Genomic DNA, 24,263 nt, shown 5'->3' with positions numbered 1-24,263 from the left:
CTCTTAGGGTGAGGAAAGCTTTTCTTCCATGTTTCCTAGTGAACAAATGAGTACTGTATTAAATTTCATGGAGATGTTTTCAGAAAGTGGTTACAAATGTTTTCCATGCAAATGCATGGATCTATGTAGACCAAATGTAAACATAAATAAATCATAATAAATAAAAAATCTCCTTTAGTACCATTTAACAAGAAGAGTAAAATATCTTGGCAGCACAGGCTCACCTGAAAACAGATTTGTGTGGCTTATCCATTTTGTTGCCTTTTTTCTGTCAGTGGTGCTTGTATTACCTTTATAAATCCTTGGGTGCAGTCACCTTAGAATTAAAGAATACCAGTTCCACTTGTTTTCTGACCCTGTCCCACAAAAAATTCAGGTGTCCCTCCTCGATAGGGTGGGTTCAGTGCAACACCTGTTTAAATTCTTTGAATTGTGACTTTCTGTGTCCTTCTAGTAGATATAAACATACCTTCCTCTCTTCATTGCAGAATTTTCGTACAACTTTGCTCATCCTGCAAGAAATGATTCTTGGATCTTCTAGATCACTGATCTTTCAGCACTTTCCATGTGCTGCACTGAGTTTTGTGCTGCTCGTCATGTATCAGTAGACTTGTCGGGAGGCCAGTTTCTCATTTCTTTTCTCAGGCTATTTTTCTATGTGCAAAGAGAATCATGTCATCAGCCACCTTGCACCCTGAGCTTTTCACCTTCTTTCCTGAACAAATTGCAACTCACGCAAAGACTCCTTTCTGACCTGTCTCCTGGCATCCAACAAGAGAACAGCCTTGTTTGGATGGTGTTCTCTTTTCTGTTCTCAAGGAATCAGTTGGCTCCCCATGCTGATTTATCACCTGCACAGGCATTCTTTCTGAATGAGCAAATGAAGGAATGTTTTCAAGCATTGCTTTACATCTCCTTCTAGAAATGAAGAAATTACATTGCAGCATCCCCTACCACTGGGATGCACTGGTTTCTTCCTCCTTTCCTTTTGCTGTGATATTTACCTTGTTAAATTTTAGCTTGTTGCGAGTTTATCTGAGTTTTGGTTTCATGGCATAAGATCAATGATTCATGTATGATAAAGCAATTACCAAATGCTTTTCTTTAATTAATTGTTCTTGAATAATAATTGCATTTTTTAAAAAAGAAAAACTCCCCTAAATTAAATTTTTGTTATTCCTTTAGTAAACATTCCTTTCTGAGTTAAATGGCAGTGCAGTTTAGACTATGTGCTCTGATCATTTTCCAGACTATTTTATGAAGCTGAACTGCAAATAAAGGTTTGATCATGAACAAGCATGTACCAAAATGTGCAGTTATCTTGAAGTGCTCTGTTTGCCCCTGAACCAAAGGCTGTCTTCCCAGTCTTACTTTCATCTTGAAGGCATTCGGTGCTTTTATGTCTGTGAATGCCCAGTAGCATCACATTCTCCATTACATCTATTCCAGTACAATTTTCACTGCTTTCCAGCTACATCTCAGAGTCAGCTCTGCATTGTCATCCTTTTTGACTTTAAGCTTCTTCAGCACAGCCAGGTCATGCTCTTTTCTTAGTTTTGTCCCCTCCTGATTTGCAGGAGTCTGCCATCTCCTCTTTTTCTGTTACGTCCCTAATCACTGCTTCAGACACTTCTTGTCTCTCATCCCCATCTTGACAAAGAAGTTGAGAGGTTTTGTAGAGTTTTGTTGCTTCCTAAGCAGTTCACAAACTCTGGATTGTAGGTAGAGTTGCAAGATCAGAAGGTCAGTTGTTTCTGCTGCCACCTGCAAGTTAAGTTGCAACGGGACACTTTGGGTATTGCAATTCATAGTTTGTCCTACATGTCAACACAAATTGGATGACTGTCTTGTGCACATCTCTCAAAACTTACTTCTCTTCCAGAGAAGCTCCTGTGCCAGCCTAAAATCCCTGTGTGTCTATTTTACTCCTTTTCCTAGAAAAATCTTGACACAGATAGTGTACAAAATGATTCTTCATGTTCTTTATACACCTTGAAATTTTTTAACTACTTGATGTGCTGTACTCCTATTGCTTCTCATATTGACCAGTGTCTTCCTTGTGGTTCCCAAGAGGTCCTCAGTGCCTTCAAGAGTAAATTTTGGGTCTCTTGTCTCTTAGCTTTTACTCAGAAGGTCACTGGAGTATGGAGGAGTTTTTGTGATGTTTATGCATACCTTACCAGCAAAGGATGTTGCAACTACAGCTAGGACTTTTGAATACTCTATGTATCTATATAAACAAGTAATAATTACACTTATGTCCTCAACTAGACAGCTTTCTTGATAGGGAGAAAAGCTGAGTGAGAGACGGGATAGCATGAATATAGTTGTTGGTGAAGATACAAAAAGACGAATGTCACCAATTTTATTTTATTTTGTTGGGGGCAGATAGTGTTTGTTTACTGTTCTTTCAGCTTACCTGTCTGAAGCTGATTATTGCTTATTGCAGTACTTCTCAGTAAGTTATTTTTGCTAAAAATAAACAAAAATGGAAACCATTGAAAGAGGTGTTGTCAACTTTAAAATCACACTCTCTGTCTAAAATAACTGAAATGGATGCTCTTTGTATGGAGAGAAGTCAAAGGTTTTTCTCCCTCACTCTTGTTTCAGTTTTACTTTTCATACTGAATGGCACCTTTCCTTAAGTAATTTCATCACATATGCAGTGCACCAGTGAAGCTTCTGTGAGTCTTCCCTGAAACTGTGTTAAGCAGTTAATGTTTAAAAACATTAGTAAACATTTTTCTGAAGGGAAAATTTGAAGATCAAAATTTTATGAATTCTTTATAATTTAAAAAAAAAGGTAACAAAAACCCCACAGACAAACCTAAGTGTAGTTTAACTTGCCTCTGTTTCTTTAGTGTACTTTTTCTACTCCTGTATTTTGTATTTCTGCTACAATTTTTATGTTATCCAACTTTTAACTGAACCTGCAAATTTTAAAGGAGAATAATTACTTTTTTTTCAGAGTGTTGGGAAGAAATTACCTCCAGCCACAGCAACTCAGGAGCCAACAAAAATAGAAGTGGACAGCAGAACAAAAAGTAGGTTTCATAGTTTTTTCTTCTTTGCACTTTGTGCTATTAAACCTTTTAAAACCAAGCTGAACACTTTTCTCCAGTTTTGGTTGAAAGAGTGTCCTCTATATATGAAAAGAGACAATGCAGATATGTATATTTAGGATAAACTTTGAGTAGGCAGTATGTAGACAGAATGCTTTGTTTCACAGAATCCCCTGAATTGTTTTTGCTCCGGTAATCCTACCTTGAGTATTCTGCCACCAAAAATCAAATTTAATTATGTGATCATCTTTCAGCCTTGAGGGTCCTTCGGAATTAATCAGAGTTGAATAAGATTTAACTTCAGGCTGTAACTTGTAGGTAGACCATAGAAAAAGTGCCCTTGCTTTTTTCCTCTTTTTATATGGTAGCAATAATCTGTGTGGGTGGTATAGTTTGTATGGGAAATGAAGTGTCCAAGAACTTCAGTTCTGGTTTTGTCATTTCAATGCTTAGTAAACAAAAAGCAATAATTAAATCTTTTAGGCAGATCTCAGTGCTGTTCTAGAAAGGCATATGTAACTATTAATAGCTTACAGATATATACAATAAAAATAACTTACAGATATATATTCCCCATATTTTTATTTTATTTATATAAAGTTACAAGTAAATGTTATGGATTCTGGAAGAAAATAATAACAAGGCAGAGAACACAACCATGCCTTAGAAAAGAAACTGAGTATAATATAAAGTGTTGAGGTTTTTAAGTCTGGTACAGTTCTTCTCTGATGTGTTTATCCTTTTAGGTAGTCAGCAGATAACATTTTGTCTCAGAACTGGAACACATATAGACATAGGAAGGCAAACATCTGGAGCAGCAGAGCAGGGTCTGTCTGAGGAGAGTATATGGTTATGACCTGTTTTGCCTCTTTACCAGAGTTGCAAAAGCAGTTTAAAACAGCTTTTAGTGGGTTATTGTCCATTAGGTGCCTCACACTAATTGACTTGCTGCATCCTCTTACCTTGTTCCCCTTGTGTCACCAGGCTGTTAACGGGAAGTACTGCGAGAGATCTTGCCCTGAGGAAGAGAGAACTTGAAATACTGAAAAATGTGCAAATTGGTAGTGTAGAGCAGGGCTCCTGAACCATTGTGGTTTGTAATTACCTTTCCCAGCCTGCAGCTTGAGCAGGTTAAGCTGGTCTGAGTGCAGGTGCCATCAGAAAGGGTGGCCCCCTGGACTTTCCTCCCTGCAGTACTAGCAGCTAATGTCTGATAATCAGACAAGACGAATATAATCTGACTCTGGCATAGGACTATGGTCTATCACTGTTTGTCGTTTCTCCTTTTTTTTTCCTTCTAAAAACCTGCCATGACCAAGCTTGAAAATGCATTGAATCCAAGGAAGTTTGCAGACTCAGAGAACTGATGAATGTTCTTATTGTAGTGTTCAGCATAGAAGTATCATTCCACCTTGGACCTCAGCTGCTTTCACTTTTGCCGGGGATGGTAGAATCCCGGTCTTCCTTGGAGTCTTAAATTGCTGAATAAAACAGATAGTGTGCTATTCTCCAAAGAAGCAGCAAGAAACAGAAGATCCATAAATTCAACTCAGTATGGAGGGGAAGCTTTTGGATATGTGTTTTACATTCCCTTGAGATTACTGGTGGAGATGTATGCTGCAAGCATGAGAGAAATTATGGTCGTAGAAGAATATTACAATTTTTCATGTTTCACCCATTCCTTTCTGTGACTGATGCTGTTATTCCTTAGTCTCAAATGGATAAAAAAAGTTCAGTTGCACTGTAAAAGAACCTGCTGAGAGAGGAAACAGGGAGCAGTAGCATCTTTTCTCTCTGGCCACAGGGGCTTCAGCATGAAGTGATGGTTACTGACTCTTCCCGTATCTTGATTTGAGTCTGCTTTTTTCTTATTGCTTTTCTTATATGATAGGGCAGTGATTTGCAGCAAGACATTTGATGTGCTCACCATTTGCTGTTAGTGTATGCAAAATGACCTAAGTTCTGCAATGAGATGAGTTGGTCGGAGCAAGTGACAGAGCAGTACGTTCTATAGGTGCATCTCTCAACATCTCCATTAAAAATTGGCTTAAGAATTTGGGAGACAAACAGGTGACTCTTCAGGGCCAATGAGGACTTTTGCTCAAAGAGGGAGCACAGTGAAAGCACAAATCCTTACAGAGTAAGAGTGGTCCCTTGGAAAACATCAATAACCTTTTAGGAATGAAAGAATGCATCTTTGAAGAGAAGAGGGGAGAGCTGTTTAATTTAGGTTTGTGGATGCCTAGACTTCAAGGGGAATTATTCTGCTGTTGAATGTCCATCTCTTTTACATAGCTGGGATGGCATGTGCATGCGTGTGTGTTTATAATTCTATCTCTGGGGTGAGACATTGTTTTTTCTGTGAAGTAGACTGCTTTTAGTTTAAGTGGCTTGTGGTGGAAAGGCAATATTGTAGCAAATATATATACATTTTTAAGTAGCTCTGTTGGATTCTAAAATTCAGCAAAGCAAAAACATCCACAATGACTGAGACAAGTATTGCAGATTACTGAGATTGCAAAAATGAGTGTAAGCAGACAACAAACCAGCAAAGTAACAGAATGCATTAACTCCAGCACTTCATTTGATTACTCCACTCACTGACTGTTTACAATTTGTGTTAACCTATTGCATAGGAATACCAAAATCCTAGCAAGCAACTTATCTTTTTGCATGATGGTAGAAGGTCTAAGGAGTAGCTGAATCCGGATGAATGGGGCTCTAATTAGTTCTGTTTCTATTTTTTGTTTGGTGAGGTGGTGTTTCAACAGTTTGCATCTCTTGAAGTTCTGTGAAAATATTTACTAGTGCGATCCATTTATGAGTCTTGAGTGTAGCAATTAATAGTAACACCAAATTCTGCTGAATGCAGTGTTTGGATTTTTTTCATCTGATTTGTATTTTTGGTAACGATGTAATTTTTCACTAGATTTTGTACATTTTATTCTATTTCAGACACATGTTATGAGCGATATTTAAAGAGAGGAAGCTTAAACTGAAGGAATACTACTTCAGTGCTGCTTGTTTTCTTACTTAGTATTACTGTTAGTGTTCCTATTGATTGGAGTATGAGTTAGGCTTAATCAGGGGGAAATATTTAAGCCTCAAAAATCAACTGTACAGGGTTTTTTTTGTTGTTTTACTAAAAGAAAAAAAAAATAATCAATTTCTGAAAAGTTGTAAGGGTGAATCCAGCCCAGTGGTTAGCTTACCTGAGATGGAGGAAATCTTGCCATGGGGTGGAACAGTTCTTGCTTCACAACAAGGAAGCAGCAGCAGAGATAAGAGGAGGAAACTGTGTCATTATGGCCTAAGAGGAAAAGCAAATTCCAGAGTCGCTGTCTCCTGTGAAATTTAAACTTGAAGGTATGTTTGTCTGTGGACTGCTGTCTTGAATGTCACAGCTCATCCTAAGGGCCTGGCAGGAGAACAAATAGACGAGGCATGCTTTTGAAGTGAACAGGGTCCACTGATACAGTAAATGGAATTTACTCAGTTCTAGTTTGAGCAGTATAATATTTAACCGGTCTCTCAAAATACAAACAAATGAATTTACCTGCTACAGTACTGCAGGACCCCAAGTCATATGGAAGGTCTGTATGTTGACGTCAGTGCTTTATACTGCAATTGTAAATACTCATTGAGCCACTGAATTCTGTGGGTGAAATATAGCGCTTGCAATGGCCTAGGTAACGCAGCAGCTGTATTGTGTAGGAATGTTATCTCTTGCTATTGTTCTTCCTCTTAGAGGCAATGATTTTTTGGGCGGGCTTGAGATTGTATTATATAAACCACGTTTTGAACTCGGGACAGACTGTGGGACATAAGGTGCTGAATGGAGATGCATGTTAACTGTCCCCGTAAAAAATCCTGTTCTTTTTAGAGGATTGCCCATTTATAGTGTTTAGGATGGTCCTGAGATTTTTTTTCCTCAATTAAATGTGGGCAGTGACAGCCCACTTGAGATGAATATCTAGTTCTTAGCTGCTGCTTCTTCTTCCAGCTTCTGACCTACAAGGATGATGCTGAGAAGGGGAATTGCATGTCACCCTGGGGCCTTGGATTCTGTCAGGGAAGGCAGCAATGGCTTTGTTTCCAAAGGACAGAACTAGAAGGGACATGGGCAGAGAAGATGCTTATTATTGTATTATCATTGTACCTAGCCTAGTTGGGACAGTACGGTTCAAAAATCACAGGATCACAGAATGGTTGAGGTTGGAAGGAACCTCTGGAGATCATCTAGTCTAGCTGACCTGCTAAAGGAGGTTCACCAGAGCAGATTGCACAGCAATGTGACCAGGAGGATTTTGAATGTCTCCAGAGAAGGAGACTTCACCACCTCTCTGGGCAGCCTGTTCCAGTGCTCTGGCACCCTCAGAGTAAAGAAGTTTCTCCTCATATTCAGATGGAACCTCCTGTGCTTCAGTCTGTGCCCATTGCCCCTCATCCTGTTGTTGGACACCACTGAAAACAGTCTGGCCCCATCCTCTTGCCACCCAACCCTGAGATATTTATAAACATTGATGAGATCCCCTCTCAGCCTTCTCTTCTCCAGACTGAACAGACTCAGCTTCCTCTGTCTTTCCCCATAAGAAAGATGCTTCAGAACCATGATCATCTTTGTAGCCCACCACTAGACTCCCTTCAGTAATTCCAGTTTGCCTAAACGATCTCTAACCTGATCCTCCTCAAACAAGGGAAAGTCTTCCTTTCTCCAGACTTTCTCTTTTACCTCCAGGGTCTGGGATTCCTGATGGCCAGTCTTAGCAGTAAAGATGGAAGCAAGAAAGGCATTCAGTAACTGCCTTCTCTGTATCATCTGTCACGAGGGCACCCACCTCATTCAGGAGCAGATCTTAATTTTCCCTAATCTTCCTTTTGCTGCTGATGTACTTGAAGAAGCCCTTCTTGTTGTCCTTGACATCCCTGTCCAGATTTAATTCCAAGTGGAGCTTGGCCTTCCCCACTGCATCCCTGCATACTCTAACAGCCGTCTTGTATTCCTCCCAGGTGGCCTGTCTCTTTTACCCCATTACATAAACATCCTTCCACCTGCATTTTGGCAGAAGCTTCTTACTCATCCATGCTGGCCTCCTACTCCCTTTACTTGATTTCTTGCTGATAAGGATGCATCAGTCTTGAGCTTGGAGGAAGTGATGTTTGAATATAAGCTAGCTCTCTTGGACCCCCACCCCACCTTCTAGAGCCCTATCCCATGGGATTCTTCCAAGCAGGACCTTGAAGAGGCCAAAGTTCGCTCTGATGAAGTCCATGGGCGTAGTCCCACTTATTGCCCTGCTTCACAGCTTGGAAATACCTTGGAAAATTCCTTCACACAAGATCCTCAACTCCACCGTCTCATGGCAGTTGCAGCCAAGACTGCACCCAACCCTCACATCTCCAACCAGTTCATCTTGGTTTATTAGAACAAGGTCAAGCAGCACATCTCTCCTTGTAGGCTCTTCCACCACCTATGTCAAGAAGTTACCATAAGTGATCTATAGGAACCTCCAGGACTGTGCGTGCTTAGCTGTGTTGTCTTCCCAGCAGATGTCAGGGTGATTGAAGTCTCCCATGAGAACGAGGTCATGTGATCATGAGGCTACTTCCAACTCTTTGCATAAAGCCTCATCAACCTCCTCTTCCTGCTCCGGTGTCCTGTAGTAAACACCCACAACAGTGTCCCCCTTGTTAACCTGTCCCTTAATTTTTACCCATAAGGACTCAACTCATTCTTCATCCTCGCTCCCACCCCCCCGCCCCCGACAGAGTTCAGGACATTCGAGCTGCTCTTTCATATAACGTGCAACTCCTCCACTTCGTCTTGCTGGTCTGTCTTTCCTAAAAAGTACATAGTCTTCCATGACAATATTCTAGTCATGTGAGCTGTCCCACCGTGTCTCTATAATTGCAATGAGGTTATGGCCCTGCAACTGCACACAGATCTCTAATTCTTCTTGTTTATTCCCTATGCTGCGTGTGTTGGTGTGCCGGCACTTCAGAGCATATGGGTTTTTTGTGAGGGTTGCAATAAGATCCATCATAGCCACACATACCCTTGAGGTGGTTGCCCTTGGATGTAGACAGGGTGGTACATATTTTCAAATGGGATTATACCTAGCCCAAGCTCTCTCAGTTCAGAATATGTTGGGCCAGAAGCTGAACACCCTGTGTTAGATCCCGGCTGTTGAGTTGTAAAATGTGTAGTAAGGTTTGTCTGCTCGCTCAGTTCACTGAGCAATGCCCATTGCCCATGGCAGGTTGTTCTCCTTTGCTTGAGAGGAGCTCTGAGTTTTCAGGGAGAGACTCAGTGGTCTGACAGGGTAAATTATTTTTGAATTAATACATGAGGACTAAAAAGCTCATCAGTATCATCTTTGCTCCTCCCTTACTGGTTCCAAGATGTCTGCTGTTGGGGGTTTATTTGCAGGTATTTTTTTTTAAATGTCTATAGGTCAGAGGAAAAAAGAGAGGCTTATAGAAGAACCATCTTACTGAAAAACCATCTTTAAACCCAGCCTTAGATGTCAAATATAAAAATAAGATTTATCACCTGCAGCTGAGAGATACTTAGTATTGTCATCTTAGTTTGAAGCTTTAATTTGGCTTAAGTCTATTTACCACACTTGTAATAGAATATATTATTTTGACCTTTAGTTTTTTTTGGTGTCTGTTTTTTTTTTTGTTGGTTTGGTTTGTTTTTTTTCGCACTTGGAAAAACCCCACATTCAGCAAGTTCCAGTTGGTCTCTCAGTGCTGTGTCTGAAAGTAGTATTTTCTTTTATCTTTTCTTCCTTGCTACTTAAACGTATCTGTTGAAATTAAATTCTTCCATATCCTCTTGCAGTATCACGCTCTGCTGAGAAATGACAATTTTAGTACCAAGGTGACATAATGTATTAGATTCTTCTCTGCTTTTATTCATCTGATTTTAAAGGTTTGTATTATTTTGAGTCCTATTGGCTTTGCTTTTACTTACTTATATCACGTTCATCTACCGTTCCTTTAGGAGAAGTTTGAAAGCTGACTTTGTCCAGTCACTTACATTGTTCCAAACCCATTCGTGTTGTCGAGACCTAGCTCTGTTGCAGCGTGATCCACAGGACCCTTGTTAGGAAGGGGAATATATTGACTTAGTGTATGTCAGTGCAAATCACACTCAAGGAGTCCAGACTTCTACTGTACATACACCATGTATTTTTTCCACAGTAGTGCCTTCACTCTGTGTTCTTGTGCCAACCTTCAGTGCATGGGGCAGCCGTGAGCCTCCCCCAGCTTCCTCTGGTGCCTCTCACAAGACTGTCTCCTTGCCTTTTATCAACTTCAACAGTATTTGGCTGAGCTTAGGATCTGCTTTTTTGGCATTTTTCTGTAGTTAAATTCCATGTTTCTCTGCTATCTGGATATTTAAAAAAAAAAAATAAAATTAAGAGCATACTAGGGACGGTGAACAGCTCAGGGGAGAACAGAATTCTTGACATCAAAACTAGAAGGCAAAGATGCGTAGCCATTTGCTGTGTGTGAAAGACTATGAATTCTTTGGTTAAAGTCTTGCTGCTTTTGACAGCCACTTCCTGTGAGATCCACGTTGACATATACTTTCAGAGGAAAAGATTAAAAAAAAAAGTGAAAGAGAGCATTTTTCTGGTTATCTACTGACTTTTTCAGATACTGAAACCACAACCTTCTTTCCACTCTAGTTTGTAAAGGTCTTCATCTTGAAGGATTATTCAGATTTACAGTCTTCATATAGCAAAGGGGAGCTGAGGGAGGATTGCATGTTATAGGACTCGAGAGACACAAACACCATGGTGACACTTGCTGTTCAAATCATTCTTTAACCTGAAACATGTGGGATTCATCCTGAGAGTTGCGCCACTGGCATCCTTTCAGAATAGTACTGTTACTGTGGTATAGTGGCTGTTCTTCTCTGTTGATTAGCTGTGTGTTATGCTTGGCTTTCTATCTAATCTTTGGATTATACAGTGTATAGATAACACAGTGAATGGAGGAACAATTTATGTACTTGAGAATGGATACTCAGGAATGATCCTCCTTGGGCCTAGGTGGTGTTTGCCTCTGACAACCTAGCCTGGCTTCTGTTCTGTATCCCAAAAAAGAGTTGTTAAGTCTGTTTCCAGTAACCAGAGACTTCCCTGAATATGCAGCAGTCAGCTTCCTTAGTATGGTATTCTATCTACATTACCTCTGTACATTGCATTGAATCTATTATTTAGCAAAGCTGTTTTTCAGGATGCAGATACTCTCAGAATAGGAAAAAAGAAACTATTTAAAGAAGCATACACACTGAAGTGTAAAAGTGTGATGAATCTCATTTTTCTCTTATATGCTGCTCTGCACCTGATCTAAGTCAGTATATGTCAACTTTCCACCAGCTTTTACATTAAATGTTATTATACTTTCTTGACGACAAGATAGTGAGGAGGTGAAACATCCTAGCTGGATCCATGAAGACAAATCCAAATCCTTTCTCCAGAAACTAGCAGTTAGAAACCCCTTTTGTTGCATGAAATCTTAGTTGTGACATGGTGGTTCTCACATGCCCAGTCGTTAGACAGTGTTACCAAATGTTTATTTGACAGTGTTCCCTGCTCTCAGAAACTGTGACAGAAGCTTATTTTTTTCCTTGCTCATATTTATTTTTCAAATATCATGTTTGTTGTCTTCATCTGCCTCTTGTTTATTCAGAGACATCAGAGGGGCTATGGTGGGTTGACTCCAGCCAGCCGCTAACCTTCACCCAGCCACTTGCTCCCCTGTAGGGGAGAGAACAGGGGGGAGCAAAAGCAAGAAAACTCATGGATAAAGACAGTTTAATAAGTGAATGAAAGAGGAAAAAAATAGGCGACCCAAAGGCAATCATTCATCACCTACCACAAGCAGACCAGTGCCTAGCCAGTCTCCAAGCAGTGGCTGCCTCCCTGACCAACACCCTCCAAGTTCACCCTTTTTGATTGTTGAGCAGGAGGTTACATGACTGGAATATCCCTTTGCTCAGCTTTGGTCAGCCATTCCAGCTGTGTCTCCTCCCAAGTTCTTGCCCACCCCGGCTTACTTGCAGAGGGGCAGTGTGGTGAAGACGAGAAGGCCTTGATATGCTGCGCAGGTGCTACTTAGCAGTAGCTAAACCACTGGTGTGTTATCAGTGCTGGTTTTGTCACAAATCCAAAATATATCACCCTGCTTGCTGCCGTGAAGGAAATTAAATCCATCCCATCCAGACCCAGTACAGGACAGGGCCAGAAAACCTAGTGCTAACAATCATGGGCAAATTTAAAGTTTTGTATTCAGGAAAATAAATCTGTGAAGCCTAAGAAATTCTTGTTTACTTGAACCAGTGCCACATAAAATTCATGCTATTTCTGAGTAGCAGTGTGTGAACTGGAGAAGAGCTTTCCTCTTCCCCATTAGTCCTGTTTCAGTTCTCAGGCTGACTGTATTTACAGCCAGCAGCCCTCCAGTGAAGCCTCACATACCCAGAAGTGTGATCGTGCAGGTTCTCTTTACAGTAAGTATAAAGAAATTGGTCCTGTTGGTTCAAATGAATATTGATTTCTGTGGCCTGCAACTACCTGTTTCTCTGCATCGAATATGACAGTTGACTAGAGGTAGAGGTTATTGAAATAGAGACATTTAAATGAGGTGAACAGTTCTTAAAAGTCACATGCCCTTCTACAAAGGGTTCAGTAGTTTCTGTGTGTGTTTCTTTGGTCTTTTTACATCTGCTGTCTTAGAATATCACATACTTTTATACATTATTTAACAGCTGGAATACATATTCCCTTTTTATTTGTAAGGCACATTGACATACTTGTCTGTTGCACAGCAACATCTTGCAAGTAACTTCTTTTCATGACAACTGCTTTTTACGATTTCTGAGTAGGAGTGCTGGCTCCTGTATTTTCCAGATGAAAGTTGAGATGATGCCCTTATTTATAGGCAGTAAAGGGAAAAGGGAAGAGGAAACTTTACGCTGATACTCAAAACTTCTATGTTAAGTGTACAGAAAGTTTAGGTATAGAATCATAGAATTACTTAGGTTTAAAAGACCTTTAAGATTGAGTCCAACCATAAATCTTTACACCTATTAATGAATTATTTATTATTTTATCATCTTCGCAGATGCAGAAATATCTGCTTTCTTGCACACCAGGAGATAGATAAGCTATGTCAACCTACTGGGTCCTTTGTGCTTCCAATTTATGTCATCTGGTGGAAGGCCATACCAGTGGAACTATTGAAGCAAGTGTCAGATACAGACTAACTCTAAGAGAAATGGTTTGTGGCAGGTTGCCGTCTGGAGCAATTTCATTTGAGATAATGGTTCTGGGGCTACAGAGCCAAGTCCCTGGATGACGTGTGTGGGAATGCTCGTCAGTGTGCAGTTTTTTAAATATTTCATGCTGTTTATGAAGGTCTAAAATGGAAAGAGAAAGATGGCAAGAAAATGAAAGAGACACTTGTGGAACGTTTTAGGAAGATTTTCACCCTTGGATAAGCAGTTGTTATAAAGTGATAATTTATCACATTGGATGTTCTTCCTTTCAGCCAAGGAGTATTGCAAGGTGATATTTCCATATGAAGCACAGAATGATGATGAACTCACAATCCGAGAAGGTGATGTCGTCACACTTATCAGTAAGGTAAAAGCAATATTTTTCTCCTATAAGCAGGGATCCATTTTTAAAAATACACATAATTCAATTGCTGTAAAATCCCTATTTGTGCCTTTGATGATGTCCTTCCTAACACAATGATAGTTTGACAATGAAACAGTACATAGGCTTCAGAAAACCCTACATCTCCCTTCCTCTTGTGCTTTCAAGCCTTATCTCAATAATGTTAAGTGAAGAACAGCAAACTTGAGTCTACAAGTTTAGACAATTAATTTTAATTTGAATCTGCTGACAGATCTACATAAATTGCAAACTGATCCCTGTTAAAACGTAAAAACCTAGAGCATGAACTGGAAGACTCAAGGCAGCAGCAGGTTCAAACATCTCTGTTAGGTGTGTGAGTTATCTTTCTTATAGGAACTGTGAATTAGATTTTTTGGGTTAGATGGAATTACAGTGCCTAAATTAGCTTAATGAACTAAACACTTATTTAAAATGTAGCCATGCTTAACACTATGGTAAAGCAGAACAAGATGATAATACAGAAAATAAATTAAATAATTTTAGATCTGTGCTCTTTTATTTAAAATTACTTGAAATGATTCAAGATCAGAAATGAAAAGCCAGTGCCAAGATTTATACTAAATCTCAAAAAAATGATACAGTAAGATGGTGAGTAAACAGTTGGTTTTATTTTAGAAGAGCTATGCGCTACAAAGAATGGATTATAGTTTAGGTGCACTTAATTTCCTCCTCTTATTTAAAGACTTTACAGTTTGTTTAAATGTTTTTGACTACCGGACATAAGTATTTGGGGAAAAAAAAGCTACAAAGTAGAAAAGGCTGTGGATTTGGCATGATGGGGGTAAATTGTAATGATGTGCACAATAGTGCTTTTGTTGTTTGTGTTTATATGAAAGTAAAAAAAAGAATTCTGTAATTGATAAGTTTCATAAGAAATTGTTACTTGAGCAATTTGGCACCGGGGCAGAAAAAACCCAAAACCTTGGGAAGTACTTCTGTGGCAGTGTTTGCTGTGTGCTAAGCCATTTTGCAGTCCTGGAGAGGGCATCTTCTTTGTCCTGAAGAATATACATGTAACCAAGGAAAAATAATCAGACATTTAGTAGGAAGAGAAGCCACAAATGTAAAAATAAATTGTGCACGTCTCCAGGTGGAGCTCTGTTCTTCTTGCTTTTTCCCATTTTCTTCTTCCTGCTGCCTCTGCTCCCACAGTGGAAGGTTATTTGTCTTTTATAGTTACTGAACTAGTGATTTGATTGAATTGATCAGTTTTCCCAACGATGCAGTGAGAAGTTTGTCACTCTATTCTCTAGTATTTCTGCCTGTCCTTCTACTCTCCAGCCTTATGGTATCAAAGCACTGCAGACATTTTATTCAGTTTTCTTCTTTTTTTCCTGTGGTATGTCACATGTCTATGAACAATTACATAAAACCGTGCCTCTAGAAAGTGAGGAATCTCAATGCAGAAAGGCTTGGCATTTGCTTTTTTGTGCTGTGTCTGAACTAATCTGAGTTACTGAAGAACCAGTGCTTAACATGCAGTCACTTTGCAGATCCTTTTGTGGTTTGCAGACTTGATTGCAGTCACACTTGTGGTGTTTTTTCATCTGTTTTTACCACATAGTTCGAGAAATAAAATTCAAATGATGTGGAGTCAGGGTCCTAAGAGTGGGGACTCCTCCATGCTCTACCGTGGAATTTAGTAATTTCATTTTCGTCTGAATCTTCTTAAGCAGCTGTGTATTGTAATTTTTCTTTCAATCAGCAATAATGAAGTCAACCTTACCTTTCTGCCCACTGATGGCTTCTCCTAGAGATTTGCCTTTTACCTGGAATTCAAATCACTGTGCTTAGTGTCCTTTCCAAAACCAGCTGGTGGTCCATACTGACTAAGAGGAATTAAATAGAAACATATGGAGTACTTCAGAAACTATTACCATAATTTTGCTTTGCTATCAGATTATAGAATTTCTTTTAATCTCTTTGCAAGAAATTGTTTTGCAGGGTTTACTTTCGGTGCTAGAGAGCATTAATCAAAATGTATTCTTCCCAATTATCTAGACCCAAGGAGGGAAGATTGTTACTTTTAAAGAAAGAGATGGGTGTTGGACTACTTCCTACAACCACAGATGTATTAACATAAAATAATATGTTTTGTCGAAATCACTAAAAAGTGATATGAATTCTCAGTATGAAAAGCCCCTCACTAGGCTAATCTGTTTTCACAGCCAGATCTGTAGGAATATTGAAGACTCACAATTTTAGCTTGTACTGAATTTGCATTTAATTGAAAACAACAGCATTAGTGAGAATGTGTGAAAGTGACTGAAGTAATGAGTGAGTGACACAAGAATGGGAAAGAAAAATAACGCAAAATGCATTACAAGAATCTTAAAAGCATGAAGATGAGATATCACTTGATAGGTGCTCAGAGGAATGGGAATGACTTAAATGAGCTAAATGGTAAGTTACTAGGACAGCCTGTGTATTTGTGCATGCACACCTGAGAATATGTGTGTGAGAAAGCTGTTAGTCTGTAATAATCTTAAAATGCTAAAACTTTATTTTGTGGAAAGAATTACAAAGGAGTGGTATCAGTAAAAGCAGAATTCAAAATCACCATTTTAACAGTGCCCGTGAAGATAAAAGAGATAAGATTATATTAGATTTCTCTCTCTTTTTTTTCATCTAAATTAGATATAGAAGTCCCTTTGTCAAGTTCATCAGATATCTATCTAATATAAAGAAGAAAGCAATTTTTTTTGTTGTTTTGGTCATGGCCTTTGGAGAATCTGTTTCAAGTTCTCACTCTGTTTTGTTGGATGTTGAGATCTTGAAACAAAAATTGATTAGACCTCTCCTCTAGGTCTCTGTGATAAGGGAATTTGAATATCTGAGTTTTTTTATGAAATAGTCAAAGAATACTTTGAAAATATTTGCTGAATCATAAGTGACCTCCCTAGTCACTTGGAGAATGTGCTGATAAATTTTAGTTAAACACTGAGTGAGTCAGTGGAGGCTAATCATTTACTGGTCAGAATGATATGTATTTTGAGAGATACAAGGCGAAGGATGGCATTATAAAACAATGATAGCTGAAAATAATTGCAGATGAAAGAGCATATTGAGTCATTTTTTGATGAACTGCATAACTCTAAATCATAACGATACACGATGAGATAGAGTCCAAACATACGGTAGTAACAGTTCTTTTCTCATACGTTAAAATTTACTGAAAAGACTAGAAGAAAAGCAGAAACTAACTTCCCATAAATATATTCCAAAAATTTCTGGAAAAGGTTTTTCTCTCCTCCTTTTCTCCAGTGATGCAAATATCCTTGTTAGATACATTGAAAAGGTTTTATTTATTAATCGCTGGAAATTAAAGTGGACAAAGGATAGTCCTTTAATTCCTTCATGCAAGCTACTTAAAGATAAATGACCAGAAAATACTGCTCAGAATTGTAAAGGAAGGTAAAAACTCGATCTTCAAGGCAATAAAACAGTAGATGTGGTACCTTTGCTTTGCAAAAGCGGTCTAAGAAAAATACACGTCTGGAAGAAAGAGAACAAAAAGCAAAATACAGTAATTTTACTTGTACAGTTAAGGTGATTGTTGTGCAATTTGATGATAAGATACATTCATAAACAGAAAATATATAAATGACAAGAGGCCATGATACTGACCATGTTGGTTATTCTTTGTAATGTCAAACATTTGTGTTCCTTAGGTAATTTTTAGTGTCTTGAAAATCTTTCTGACAGCTTTGGGGTAAGGATAAGAACACTGGTAGTGACTGCGCTATGCGGCTGAAAGAGAGTGGCAAACAGGTGTTTCATCGTGCTCATATATTGATTTTGGAGATTTTATTTGTAGTAACATAGAGTCACTTTCAAGCAACAGAAGATTCACATAATATTTTTGACTGTCATCTAGAGAATCTTTTAGAATTTTTCGTTCCAGCACTTTTAGACGTGGCTACTGTAGGCTACTTTCTGGAGTTAATAAAGACTCTTTATGCAAACACTACAAATTTCTTAGTAGCTCTAATAAATTCTGACAAAATGCATAGGATCCTGCGGGATTTCACTGGCATACAGAAAATGACTTGCGTGAGGAATCAATGGTAATAGTGTAATAATTTCAAAGCAAATACATCAAGCACATACTGGCAGCTGTGCACTCATTTGAAAGCAGTTTTACTGCAAGAGTGTGAAAGATCTCATTGCAATGCATCAGTCTACCTGAGCTTTAGGCCATAAAGACCACTTCGTTTCCAGGAATGAAAATGGTCTGGATAAATAAAATTAACTACTTCAAAAATCATTGCAAATTTGAAAAGCTGACAGTAATAGAGGAGTATCCTCACCTCAACCCTTATTATTGGAGTAGGAATAGTGGAGAGCAATGTCAGTGGCAGTTCTGCTAAATTTGAATTTATAAGAATTTGGAATTAATAGGTGTCAATATATTAGCTGGAACGATAGTCTTGTGCCTTGCTCTGCATATCCAACCTGGCTGTCCCTCAGGCTCCACCTGACTGGACTGCAAAGCCTTTCTTCTCCTGCTGCAGGCTAACAGAGAAGTACTGGCATTAGGATAAGAGCATGTTGCACTGAAGTGATGGATGAACATAACAGGGGGTCCTTTCTGATTTTGCAAAAGAGCTTTCATGAGGATGCAAGTGTCACAGAGGGTGTCCAACCTCCTTGTGAATTCATCAAAACTGTCTGAAGGATTAATGAGGTGGAAAAGAAGGTGACAGTGGTGTACAGCCTCCCAAAATCTTGCTGATGCTTTACAAATAGTGCTGGGAAAGCTGATGCATTGGTATCATGAAAGACACAACAGACTCATGCCTGTCACTAGCGAAGAACTTACATGACAAATTATCTGGTCTAGATATTTAATGATAATCCAGATATTTAATGGCAATCTGTTCTGTAGTGTTTAATTCTGTGTTGGGGAAAAAAAGAACCATAAACATAGCTTCTAAAAATAAACATAATGCCAATCAGGTTTTGCGGAGATAGTAGTTACTTTTGCTATTATTGTTAATAATTTAGTTTACTATGAGATTTGCAAGTTTTGTGGTTCAAAATGCTGTGCATTTAGTGACTCCCTGCCCCAAAGCACATGCAATCAACTGATAAGAAAGACAAGTTAAGTACAGGCAAGTAGAAGGGCAAAATGAAACAATGAAGAGAGATTCAGTCCTGATAGTCTCTTTCATAATGTCACCTTACACTTATGCAGTAACTGCTCTGTGTGTTTGTCCATGGTAGAGTGTGGAATCTGTCCTTATGTGAAGTGCTTAGTATTTTCCAATTCTTAAAGCAGTTGTTAGGCACTTAATTTCACCCTCACTCTATTTATAGACAGTTACCCAAGTATGGGCCTTTCACCAGAACAATTCTCCTCTTTTTCTCTCTTATGACATCTTTAAATGCTCATCCTGGTGCAGGAGGTAATTGTCCAGAACACTTTCTTTAGCTGAGCGATTGCCAAGGTGAACTCAGCTGGGTAGGGCTGTGAAGGAAAACAGCTGCTCTAACGGATGCAGGAGGCTCCTAAAGGGATGAAATTACAATAGTAAGTGCAACATACAGAAATCTTGCCAGTGAGTTGAGGCCATGAGCAGGGGAAGGAGCGGGAACTGGATGATGTGCTAGAGGAACACACTAACTGATACTTAATTGAACATTTCTGTAGGTTGTGGTGTCATTAGGGTAGAAACCTGTCTGTTACCTGCATTTATTTCTGTGGGGTTTTTCTTCATTGCTAAATTTTTCCGTACGCTTTTAATTACAAACAGCACGTGCATATTTTGCAGCCCTTGGTTACAGAAATATGTAGAGGAATTAGAAGAAGACTTCCAGGTTTTCTTTCAGTATGAGCAAATATGTAAATAGTATCACTCATTCTTCCATATTAAGATGAAATCTTCAGTATTTTTCACTCTATGATTAAAAAAAAGGTGTGATAATATTTGGCATTGTTAAAAATAAAGCTAATTGGCCAAGAAAACAGAAAATTTCAAAGCAGAAGTGTGGTCATTTAAGGTTGTCTCTTTCAAAAGAAGGGAAGAAGTCGTATTTCATGATAGTCATTCAGGTAATTTTGGTTTTGCTTGATTGACAGCTAAAAGCTTTTATCATTTTTAGAAATGAGCTTACTACTATAACAGTACAAAAAATTAGGTTATGCAGGTTTAAACAGTCTGGTTTAATAAAACATAAAAATGTCTTTCTGTCAGAACAACACAGTGGATTTTTGTTGACACTAAATATTTAGTCACACAGATGTCCCTATTTGGGGTTTTAATACAAGATATTTTGAGTATTTGTAACCTCTGCAGCAATCTTGCATAAAGAAACTGAAAGGAGTACAGTAAGTAAACATCAAATAATGTCCAGCTTTAAGAAAGCTTTTATGATGTTTTGTGTTTAAAGAATAGCATGTAAGTAATAAAGGCACTTACTGATTGCCTTTGGAAATAAATAGGTATTTCCCTCAGAGAGAAGGTCTTGGTGCGTGCCCTTTTCTCTCCTGAGATAACCATGAATTATTCAACATAGCTTTTGCCAGACCTAATAGCTGCACCTAATCTGCTTTCTGTGGTCCTTGCCTCCTGCGTTGCGCTCAGCACCGGTTTTTCCCCCAGGACATCCCACCTATTTAGCTGATTGAGAAACCTGCTCATACCAAATTTGCCAATTTCTTACAATAAATTATTTTGTGAAGTGTGCATGCCGAGAGTGCAGTTTTACATGATTGATGGCAGGTGGCTGCTGAAAAGGATGATTCTGTATCTGCCCTCTTGCCTGGCATCTGGCACCTTTGACCACAGGACACAACAGGGCATGTGAGTTGGAAAGGGTGACACGAGGAGCAGGGTTGCCCCTGCAGTCAGCAACCTGCTGAGAGACTGGCTTAGTGGTGGGGTCACTTTTCCCTGATCTGAATCTTTGAAGGTTTTGACCTAATGGGAATAAGAAAGTTTGGACTTTTGCTGGGTTTCAAGCAACAGTGCTGTGCAGGATGGTAACCAGAGTAGGTCCTGAGAATGAGACCCTTTTGGCATTCTACTAATGTGTGTGGCAGGTGCGTGAGGTAAAACCTGTGTCATTGCATAGAAGCGTGAGTGTTTCCTCAGATGAGTGGTATAGAGCAGCTATATAAAACTTGTGGGGACACTGCTGATCAAATAAATAAATATGTTCATTCTCTAAAATACTTTGGTACACTCAGTAAGTTACAGGGAAAATAGACTGTGAGTAATTGTCGTCTCATTTTTCTGCTTGTCTGAACCTTGTCCTTGGCTAAGACTTTTAAATGTTTATAAATAATTTTTAACATTTATTCATATCTTGCAGCGTTCTTTGGCTGCTCTAATTAGCAATAGGACATTAAGTAAGGTCTGTGTAGAGATAAAGCCTGACAATACATTTAATAAGGTACCAGGTGCAACCTACATTTCACTGGTATCTTTAGAAACATTACTGAAACACTGATGTTTGAGCTGAGTGCTTAAATAAACTGTCAAGCCAGAGATAAGTACAGGGGGAAAGGGAGCAGCCAGCACTTGAGCGTTCTTCTTGTTAGTATATTTATGATATTCCTTTTTAAAGTATGCACTGAAGTTCTCTTTTCCTTTTCTTGCTATCACTGATTGCAATGCTACAGTAGTGCCATCAGAGGGGGGGATTCGGTTGTTCCTGGGAAGTCCCAAATTTGAATTTTGACAAATGAAAATTCATGCCAAGCTGTGTAGGTGAAGTGGCAGTATCCCCCATGCATGCAATGCTTCAAGATTTGCATCATTTGAAAAGAGTGAGGTTTATTTATAAGTACATTTAATACCGCCAAGCTAATCTAGAAAGTTGACATATTTTAAGATAAAAAAGGAAAGAATTTTTTTCTGCCTTGTGCTTACAAAAGATATCACTGAAATGCTGAGGCATCTGGAAAACTGTGATTATTGCTCACAATGCAGGGTTTAGACACACTGCTTAGCTTCATCCTTATTTTATCCTGAACGTTGGATTCACCTGCTGGTTTGATGGTGTTATCTGAAGTCCAGCCTTTTCAGGGTAGGGAGAAATATTTAAAGGGAGAGTAAAAATGCACATATAGTGCCAAGTAATTAGTAATTGTAGTTAGGACCCTGGTCCTAAGATGTCTGTGATGTAAGTAGGAATAGCATTAAATAATCCTTCAAATGTTTTGTTCTATTTTTTTATAGTCTTTCTAAATTCAAAAATGTAATTATGTAAATATTGTATCTTGGCTCATCAGAGGCATAAATTATGTCTGTTGCTGGTACCACCCTTTGTGTTTGTGTTGGCTAGTTTAGTTTTAATTTCAGTATTGGAGTGCTAGGGTTTTATGATGTGGAACATATTTATTTCTCCATGATATTCTGCTGACTGAACATTGCAAGTGAAGTGAATCCCCAGAAGAGATTGTTTTGTTCAATGAGCAATGTAATTTTTCTTGTTTGTACAAATATTTCATCAAAGCATTTCAGGTTCATTACTGATTAAACTATTTAGTCACAGAGTGTAAAGTCAAAAGTTTATATCTAGCCTGAAACAGATTTAACAGACAAAATATATCTGGTCTGCTAGATCCTCTAATTTCCTGGGTATTACAGGTCATTCATTATTCTCAGCCAGATTCTTTTTTGCAGGGTCCAATAACCTGAGCCAGTTCTTGAATAGACTACGTCTTCTGTAGAGGTGTCTTCTATTTGTGCTGTCCAGTGAATGACACTGGCTGGGGAGAGTAGTGTGACCACAGCTGAAATAATGTCTAATTTTTGACCGTCTCTCCTGTGTCCTTCCATACAATGTTGATACAGTAAATTCTTAGTAGAGCCTTGGAGTTTATGGATGAAGAAAAATTTACCTGCTTGACTTCTTAAACTTTAAAAGATGCAGCTGTTGTTATCAGATGTAAGGTTCCCTATGTCTTGGGCACAAGAGCTAACAGGAACTGGGAAAGATCCATGCAGGATTTGGGGCTTTTGGGAAACAGGCTGAGGACCCGAGCAGGATAAATCACGGAGTTAGGGGCCAAACAGAGCCTGACTGGGAGGTTTCCTTCTCATACTTTTCTTCCAGTATTTCATAATCTATGAGTATTAGCAAGAAAATATATGTAAAGGGAAAACAGGTGTCCTCCAGGACTGTCTCTGAAGACTAATTTATTACCATTTGGCCTGTCTTTTCTATCTAAATTATCTTGGATTCGGTAGTTGTTGAGCGATTCATTCTGCCTTATTGCCAGATTTTAAAATTATGTTTCTGATGGGGAGTACTTGATTAGTAACCAGATGCTTTAAATCATAGCCATTTTCTTCAAAAGTATAGAACAAATTTGGCACTCTACTGTAAGGTCTCAATCCCAGTAACTGATCTTAATAAGTAATAAAGCTTGATCATTTTGAATACAGTTGTAGGTAGCACAAGGTGGGTATAAAGTAGGCCTCTGAAGATACGCTTTTCTTCATTCATAGGTATTTTACCAAGTTTTGTGAGAATTTATGAAGACTCTAAAATTAATTATTTTCTGACTTTTAAAATAAAATTGGATATTGAGAACAATATGTCTTGGTTTCAGCATGATGATATTGAATGTAGTAAGAAATGTTAAAGAAACATTCTTGAATATTATTAAACAGCTTTTTTTTTACCCAGCTTTAACATTATTTTGTTGTTTCCACCCAATGACAAGGTTGTATTGATGAAGATCTGATGCGATGTGAGCTCAGGTTTTATTTAGTTCATTTCAGAGTTACTAAAATGACGCTGGTCTTTGACATCTGACCATATATTTAAATCAAAGCAGTTATTCAATAACAGCAATAACAGGGTAACAAAAAAAAGTAGAAATTTCCCTTCACATTATTGGTTTTGCCTAGTGAGGTCATGCACCAACTTTAAAAATCACAGAGCCTGTCCTGTGACCTTCTCCAGCTTTTGTGAGAATTGGGACCTCTTGGCCCCAGCACTGCAGTTAAGGCCAGACATGGGCAGTGCTGCCTCTGGGGTGCCCTCCGTGGCTGAGCTGGATGGCAGAGTGCTTGTCCTTCAGATTTGTTTTCCTATGAGGCCTTAAATTCTCAAATTCAGAAGCCTTTATATGTTACATATATCTGTGTGTGTATGGGTGATGTCTTGGGAAGTGCCATAGACACTTTTTGTTCACATCAACACTGGTCTGTTTTTCCTTAAATTCGGAGGTGGGCTATCAGCTGGGGAAACACTGCTGGAGGGATGCTTACAACGAGGGTAGTAGTAATATAATGCGTGCCTGCCAGCCTAGCAGAGCTGACACATGAAAGCTGTCAGTGCAAGTGTAAGAGGTATTCATGGCTTTCTGAATAATGCAATTTTACCAGCTCAACATTTGTGATCAGAACCAACTTTACAAGTGCGAAAGTAAAACAGACATTTGATGAATATGACTGCCAACTGCTGAGATTTTTTTTTTTTTTTAATTATGCAAGGAACTGTGTATTCTAGTGGAGATTGC

General features: G+C 38.7%; 1 protein-coding gene across 6 annotated transcripts in view; it reads left to right on the top strand.

Moving 5' to 3' along the window:
- Nucleotides 1-24,263, top strand: part of SH3KBP1 (SH3 domain containing kinase binding protein 1) — a 228,542-nt gene that overhangs the window by 162,156 nt on the left and 42,123 nt on the right. For all 6 annotated transcript variants that reach the window (XM_082054547.1, XM_082054543.1, XM_082054542.1 and 3 more), the window contains 2 exons: nt 2,969-3,044; nt 13,632-13,726. In XM_082054547.1, the coding sequence (XP_081910673.1) occupies nt 2,969-3,044; nt 13,632-13,726 (171 nt within the window). The remainder of the gene's footprint in view (nt 1-2,968; nt 3,045-13,631; nt 13,727-24,263) is intronic.

The sequence above is a fragment of the Streptopelia decaocto genome, assembly GCF_964273445.1.
Source record: "Streptopelia decaocto genome assembly, chromosome: 1".
In the NCBI taxonomy this organism is placed as follows: domain Eukaryota; kingdom Metazoa; phylum Chordata; class Aves; order Columbiformes; family Columbidae; genus Streptopelia; species Streptopelia decaocto.
Note: the sequence above shows the minus strand (reverse complement) of the source record. Positions and strands in the feature narration are given on the sequence as shown.